At 43.5% G+C, this 7,932-nt stretch overlaps 1 protein-coding gene across 1 annotated transcript; it reads right to left on the bottom strand.

Annotated features, from left to right (window-relative positions):
• Positions 1 to 1,604: 1,604 nt before the first annotated feature.
• On the bottom strand, positions 1,605 to 2,829 carry LOC147634014 (plant viral-response family protein (DUF716)). The gene is made up of 2 exons (XM_086805109.1): positions 2,606 to 2,829; positions 1,605 to 2,511 (listed from the first exon to the last, which is right to left on the bottom strand). The coding sequence occupies exons 1-2, from the start codon at positions 2,686 to 2,688 to the stop codon at positions 1,746 to 1,748; spliced, it is 849 nt and encodes a 282-aa protein (XP_086661235.1). The 5' UTR covers positions 2,689 to 2,829; the 3' UTR covers positions 1,605 to 1,745.
• Between the last annotated feature and the right edge of the window lie 5,103 nt (positions 2,830 to 7,932).

Genomic DNA, 7,932 nt, shown 5'->3' with positions numbered 1-7,932 from the left:
TGACCTGGTAACTTCCATTTAGAGAAGACTTGATGTATAACATATGGCCCTTCCCATCTAACCTTGAATTTAGTCTGAAAAGTGTTGTCCAGAGCACTTTTATACCTAAACTCTGTTGGGGTGCAGTCTACCATTTAGGTCCTTGACCTGGTAACTTCCATTTAGAGAAGACTTGATGTATAACATATGGCCCTTCCCATCTAACCTTGAATTTAGTCTGAAAAGTGTTGTCCAGAGCACTTTTATACCTAAAAACTAACATGCCCTCAGTCAAACCCTTGTTTCCAAATCTTTCATTGAACTTCTCTATCTTTTTTTGACTTGCCCTCTCATACCATTTGACTGCTTCATTTCTATCTAGCAAAAGAGCACGTAGCTTAGCCCATTTGTTCCTCTCTTGCTCCTCTTGTTCTACACAATGTTGCAGCATAAAGATGGAAACATGACATTGACTGTGTGCTATATTCCTCCCCATAAACTGAATGAAAGGGTGTAAACCCTGTTGCATGCTTCTCTGAAACCCTATAGGCCCACAATGCTCTGTTCAGATATAGATCCCAGTCTCGAGGATGTTTCTCTATAAGCTTGAATAGCAGCTTCTATAAAACCCCATTAAATCTCTCTACTAACCCATTGCATTGAGGGTGGTAGGGTGTGGTAAACCTGTGTTTGATGTGTAACAACCTGGTCAGATCCTGGATCAAATCGGCTCTAAACTCTTTACCCTGATCTGCTACCAACTCCAAGGAAACCCCAAACCTACAGCAAATCATCTCATATAGAAATTGACTTACCTGTTTGCATCTACTTTATTGGTTGTCCTTGCCTCCGGCCATTTAGACAAATAGTCTACAGTAGTGATGATGTACAGCTTCTTGTTCTTGGTTCCTGGAAGAGGCCCCATGACATCTACTGCCCATTTCTCAAATGCCCCATAACTCATAACATGTTGCATGGGCTCTGGCACCAACATCCTTTTTTGGAAGGCTTGACATTCTGTACATCTTCTACACCAATGGGTGATATCCCTGTTCATACACATCCCCCCAAAAACTCTTTATTTAAATGATTTTAAGTTCAAAAGGTACACACGGGGATTAGGGCTACCTAACCATTGCAATTCCACCAGATTTAGCCTATAAGTAACACTACACATTCAGTAATAGGTTGTCGGGTACCACTTAAGATGGGGTTTGCTCACCACCCAGCCATAACTCCAATTAGGGGCAACCCCAAGCCTAAATGAAGGTCACTGTGCACAGGGTCATTAGCTTGTATGTTACTAATATTCAGTAAGTGTTTTAAACCCATCATTAGTGTCACTAATTAGCATTACAAGAGGATACACGCTATGAAGAAAAAACCTCAAACTACCATCTGCCTTGTCTCTTGAGCACACCATTTAAGGACTAGATCAATGCCTTACCACAACTAGTGACCCAAATCCTGCTTCCCATACCTCCACCACCCACCTCTCAGGTGTTACTTAAGACTTAAGTAGGCCTGTCCTAGGTCCCAATTGCCCATGGTTCTCCCCACAAATGGAAGTGCACCCTTGACTCACTTTTATAACTCATTACGTGAGGACCCTAATAATAAAGTACTTGCCACAAAATATGAAATGCATTTAGTAACAAAAAAACAAGGAAAATAGACTGTAGCTTCATTTAGAACATTATGTAGCTCCGAATTCATTTGTCTATACATGCCTGTTACCTTACAATATGTGAGATCCATTGTATGGACTAAATTGCGACCCTATGAAAACCATTTGTGTCGTGGTGGTGTTCATCAGAAAGAGTCTTGTCATCATCCAAGTCTTCATCCACATCAAAAGAGAAAGCCGAATAGGGAGGCGGTGGGGCTTCCTCACTGTTTATCTTTGATTCGTGAGAGTCAACAGTGGCTACCATCTCATAGTTAAGGCCACCGTCATCCTGCATTTTGTGATGTCTCCTTGTGATGGCATAGAATGGGAGTATGAGAGTGAGCAGGAGGGCCATGTGGCAGTTGAATTGAAGAGTGGCCACAGCCTTGCCTCTCATAAGGGCCATGCTGGGGCCATCATTACAATTGATGACATAGTCGCCTTCACCTCTCGTGTGGAGAGAGCAACCCTTCGCCATATATGCTGTGGTGAAGAAAGAGAATGCCATTTGAAGAAGCCATGTTCCTTGCAGAAAGAGTCCGCCTGCAAGGGCGAGAGGCGGCAAGACCGACAAAGGGAAAGCTATGCTTGATGCAATGGCAAGCATACAAGCACATATGGGAACAAGGAGGAGAGTGTAGTACCTGCTTTCAAGGCCAGCATCGGGCCTCTGGAGGTGAAAAAGCAGAAACTCCTGGCCAAATGCGAAGAGGGCGATCAAGTAGGACATTTCCCGTGGCAAGGGCAAGATTTTGGTATGCTCTGAGATGAGACTGGCCATGGCAAAGACAAAAAAGACGAGAGCAACACTGCTTCTCTCCAAGGGGACTGCCGTCCCGACGCCGTCTGCTAGGGCTTCATCCCTGTGCGAGGCGACCAGGCCGCTGATCATGTGCAGGAAGGCGAGGGTGGCTATGGAGATCAGTTGTGCAGAATGACAAAGCGGAGGGGCCTTACTTGCTGAAGGGTTTGAAGATCGCGAAGGCGATGACGACGACGATGGTGGTGGAGTTGATGCGATAGCGATCCATGCCTGCCATAGGCCTATGCAGAGAAAGCCGCACCCTGACACAACCATGCCCACGAAACCCATCCGTTTCTTCTCGCCAAGGCTGCTCTCAGAAGAACTCCTCCGTCTCCTCGGTCCGCAATTCTGTTCGAATATGGATTCCAGAAACTATGGGCTCCTCATTAGCGCCGTTACACATGTATGCCCGGGCGCCCTTAGGTCGGTCAGGCAAGACCCTGTCTGGAACATGGGTCTCCTATCTGTCCGGCTACTCTTCTTGGTCCTGCTTTTAGGTGTGCTTGTCTTGCTGGTGCCCTTCCTCACCCTCCTTAAGGTTGTTATAGAGGACTTCTGCCCATGCCACCTTGACCCCCCATTTTGCTACTTAGATGATTCCATAATTTCTCCAAGACATGCCGTAGGGCTTATGCACCAAGCTGATGAAAAGAGAGAGAGGGGACAGATACACACATACCCTAGAATCACATTTTGCTCTCTTCAAGGGAGTGCAAACATGAAGGTCACATGGGAGCTTCTTCTCACACATTTTGCACGTGTTACTAGTAGGGTGAAGTAAGGGCCACACTATATCTTGGAAGCCCACAAAAGCTATTGTGTAGCCCCTAGAGTTAGACTAGTTACACATTGCGTTGGAGTGTGATAACCAGTGTGACCAAGCATGGGGAAGCTCAAATCCTTCCCTCTACTATCCTCAATATACATAGGCATTACACATCTACGAGTTTTTAAGAAAAAGAGAAAGCTTGCATGCCCACATATTATCGCTCATCTTCTTGCTAACTCCCCGTAAAAGCACACGTGCACTCACAAATGACAAGGTTGCATGTGTAGAAGCAATCATAATCATAAAAGGAACAACACCATTTCAAACCCCCAAAGATCACTGAGCATATTATTGTCAACATTCAGGCCGCGTAATATCCGTGTTGCGTTTGTGCCCCCCCTGCACCACGGTCGCGAAAAACATTGGCTTACACCTCCTCAACTTCCTCTTCTTCCAAAGCCATTTCCTTTTGTGGATTTGGCTTCTCAGGTGTTGTCTTCACCCTCTTCTTTTGAACCTACTCTTTACCCAACTTTTCTAAAATTTCTTAGGTGCTTGTAACAATAAGAGTAGCTAGCTCTTGCATTGCCTCTTCCTCTACCTCCTGATCCCATGGTGACCAAAGCTTCATCTACTAATAGATGGTTCTATGTGTAGAAGGATATCATTCACATGACTAATTAACTTTGTGAGGAGGTAAGGGTTTACCACCTTGCTTTGGTTCTTGGTGGGCTTTGTGAGGAGGTAAGAGTTTACCACTTTGCTTTGGTTCTTGGTGGGCTTTGTGAGGAGGTAAGAGTTTACCACTTTGCTTTAGTTCTTGGTGGGCTTAAAGATTGACTGCTCGTAGATGTAGTAAGCCCAATCATCCTATTTACCAAAAAATTTTATCAAGATGCACCTTTTATAATTTGTGGAGATTTTTCCGATTGTACTTGTCCACTAGTTTGACTTGCATAATCATTGGTGAGGCTTGGCATGCCTTTTCTATAATATGATCTTTGATATTGTCATACTCTATGCCATTTGTATTGAACTTCTTCTCCATTGTTTTTGGGCATAATGACAATGGGAGAAACCCACTCTGTATGCTTGATCTCATAAATTAGTGCCACAGTAATGAGCTTGCCAATTTCCTCCTTTACAATTGCTTCATTTGTTGATAAGGTCTTTTCCTAGTGGGTCAAACCCTTTTATATAGGAATGGTATGTTGCACCACTTCTAGTTATGTGTACTTCCAAGCCAAGCAATCCTCGAATTCCTTCAAGAAATCAACCAATTCCTCATCTGGGGTCAGCAAGTCCTTAGCAATGAAAACTAGTTTAGTATCCTCACCAAATTCAGCTACGTCAAGCTCTTTAATGTGAGACCCCTACCCCCTCTGCGTGTCGAACACAAGAGTGCTAGCAGCGGAAGTAGCCACCTCTCGCGCGGGGCAGGGCTTCCCACTCGGGGCCTTGCCCACCACGGATGTCTGGCAAGGGACTAGTCTAGCGATCCTTCCAAAACCGAGACCAAAAAAACTTTCCTCGCCCCAGAAGGCACGCGCGATTCCTCTAGGAAAATCTTCTAACTAAAATTTATCTAACGGGATCAAGAGCCTTAACTGTCCTTTCTATTCGACCGAACCCGTAGGTCACATGGCCGAATCAAGGAAGGGACTTGCACTTGGTTCATAGAGAACATCGCTTTTTTCCCCTCAAGTGAGGCACAGCCATTGATTCTTTCTCATAAAACAAGAATCTCCCTGGGACTTACTTTAACTACTGTGACTTAAACATAACTGAACTATATTGTAGGAATCCACCGATCCAGCCTACGCCAACCGGCCCATGGGTTAGCCAACCGCCCAACCACTGTATTGGTGGGATCCCTCTTTATAAAAATTAGGTTGTGTTTTGTCCCGAGTACCAGGGAAAAGAGTTCCTAGGTCCCCTAACCGGCACTCATGCAAAAATATCAATTAGACACACCACATTACGCACCCAATATCAAATTTCCTTTTTCTCAGATTCATTTATTTTCAAGACAGAACTGCAATAAAACCACAGTGTTGTCATCCTAATCCTCAATATTCCAGTTCCATTATTTTACAAACAAGTCTCATCCGGACTCTCCATTGAAGACCAGCTAGTCAACCAACGAGATCCAATTTCATAATCTCTAGTTCACTCAATAATTTCTTGTCAATCCATAAATATCTTCCTCGACATATGCATGGGTGTCCTAGCAGTCCACGAGCCCGTGCATTGCCTAGTCAGAACCCTCTAGGATCCTCCTTAGGTGTCTTAGCACTTCACTCAGGGACCGCTTCGTCAGCCCTCACCCATTGTCGTAACCGAAAGCGTACCATTTTCAACCGTACTGAGATGGTCAAGACCTTGGCAGACTTTGCCGCGAGAGACGTCCTTCGATGACTCCCTGCCAGCTGTTGCAACATTGAGTTTGATTCATAAGACCCCTTTTTTTTTTCTCGAAACCCAGACTTTCCCAATGAGAATCATGAATCTCGTATCTCGGTGATCCATCCATTAAGTACAACGAAGTTCTAACTTATTTCTAAATGATTTCGGGTCTTAGGGAAAACTTCTCTAAATCAGCCGGTTATCCATTCTTCGTACTGAAGAAATGGGAATGGTCACAAGATTTGGCTTAATTTCTGATTCAAGAGATGGGCATGCATCTTACTGACCCACCTTTCTCACGTGGTCATTGGGGGATTTTCTTTTATTCTTGCATTTTTCTCATCCCAACACTTAAATTAACCCCATTGGCCCTTTAGAACACTCTTTGGACCTTAATCCATAAATTTCTGAAAATGTGGACCCTTAGGCTAAGGTGTCTAATGCACATATTCAATTAATTTCTAATGCATATTCGAAAACTCTTTTTAAACTTCTGTTTCACGGGAATTCATCTTAAATAAAAGGGATAACTTTATATCCAAAAATATCTGAAAACTGTATTATCTCTCTCTAGAATATTTTCTCTCTCTAGACCAAAAACAAGAAAAGCAATGTTTTCTTGCATTTTGAATTAGGGGATGATTACAAGGGACTGAGAGGAGAACTTATACATCTTTTAGGACTGAGGAGGAACCTTACATCCTCTCCCACTTGAAAAACACGAGATGTCCTCATCTCGCAAAGTGGGGGTAGTCCTTTATCAGTTGATCTTCTTTTTCCCACGTGGCGCCCTCTAAAAGGTAGAGCTTCCACTTGACCAAGAACTCTTTAAGGACTCTTTTCCTGAGAGCCTTCTCTTGAACATCAAGGATTTCTTTGGGTTGGAGTTCCATCTGGCCTTGAGTCTGAGGAGTCCACTGTTCATTATCCAGCACATGACTCGAGCTAGGTACATACTTTTTAAGTAAACTAACATGGAACACTTTATGTACCTTGATATGGGGAGGTAGAAGAAGTTCATAAGCTATATTTCCTACTTTGTTTGTAACGGCATACATGTAGCCCACAGTATCTTGGAGATAGCTTTTTGTACCTCCTAGAGATAAGGAACTTCTCTTGGAGATAGCTTTTTGTACCTCCTAGAGATAAGGAACTTCTCTTGGGTCGTACACGAATGAAGACCATATCTGATTCTTCAAACACTCTCTCTGTTCTTTTCTTGTATGCATATTGCTTTTGTCTATCTTAGGCAGCCTTAATATCTTTGTGGATTGCCTGCATTTACTGCTCCATATCATCAAGCATCTGTCTGGACATCTCGACCCTGATCAATGGGTCAGACCAAGTTAATTGTATGAGGCAATCTTGTCCGTACAGAGCTTTGAATGGGCTCATCCTGATACTTCGGTGATAAGAGGCGTTATAAGCAAACTCAACTAGATGTAAGTAGCTTAGCCACTTCTTGGGTTCTCTGCCATAGCATGACCAAAGAATATCTTCAATTACTTGGTTTACTCTTTGAGTCTGGCCATCTGTTTCTGGATGATAAGCTGTACTAAGATCTAAAGAAGTTCCCACTGCTTCAAAGAATGCAGTCCAGAACCTTGACGTGAATTTAGGATCTCTGTCACTCACTATCCTTCTATGTAAGCCATGCAGCATGAAAATCTCCTTGAGGAAGACTCTAGCAACATCCACTGCAATGTAGGCTTCTTTTGCTGGAATCAAATGGGCAACCTTGGTTAATCTGTCAACTACCACAAAAATGGAGTTGTAACCTGATTGCACTGAGACAGTAATCCGATAACAAAATCTATACTGACACATTCCCACTTCATTTGTGGAATTTACAAGGGATGCAGCTTTCCTGGCATCTTAACCCTTTCTGCCTTGACTCTTTGACATGTTAAGCACTGACGCACATGATTAAGTACATCCCTTTTGAGTCTTGGCTAGAAGAAGCTCTTCTTTACAGACATGTAGGTCTTTATGAACCCTGGATGTCCAGCTATCATGCTATCATGGGCTTCTCTCAGAATTTTTTCCTTTGTTTCCTCATCATTGGGGATGCATAGCCGATTGTTGTAGTACATGCATCCTTCGTCTAATTGGATGGCATAATTTCTCCCATGCGTTCTGAGTTTCTGGATTCATAGGCTGCTGCATGACCTTCCTGCATAAGTGCACCTCCTACTGGCATCTGTCACACTACCTCAAAGGGTATGGAAAAATCTGAGAATTTTAGAACAAGGTTGGTTACTAAGGCTATCTTCAGCTTATCAAAAGCACTCTGACACATACGGT

The sequence above is a fragment of the Cibotium barometz genome, chromosome 11, assembly GCF_041138505.1.
Source record: "Cibotium barometz isolate CiBa-2024 chromosome 11, ASM4113850v1, whole genome shotgun sequence".
In the NCBI taxonomy this organism is placed as follows: domain Eukaryota; kingdom Viridiplantae; phylum Streptophyta; class Polypodiopsida; order Cyatheales; family Cibotiaceae; genus Cibotium; species Cibotium barometz.
Note: the sequence above shows the minus strand (reverse complement) of the source record. Positions and strands in the feature narration are given on the sequence as shown.

What these genes read in the sequence shown, in the direction of transcription:
- LOC147634014 (XM_086805109.1), bottom strand. Translation starts at nt 2,688, where the DNA reads ATGGCAGGCATGGATCGCTATCGCATCAACTCCACCACCATCGTCGTC. An exon ending in ATCTTCAAACCCTTCAGCAA is followed by an intron (nt 2,512 to 2,605) that starts GTAAGGCCCCTC and finishes CGCCTCGCACAG; the next exon opens with GGATGAAGCCCTAGCAGACG.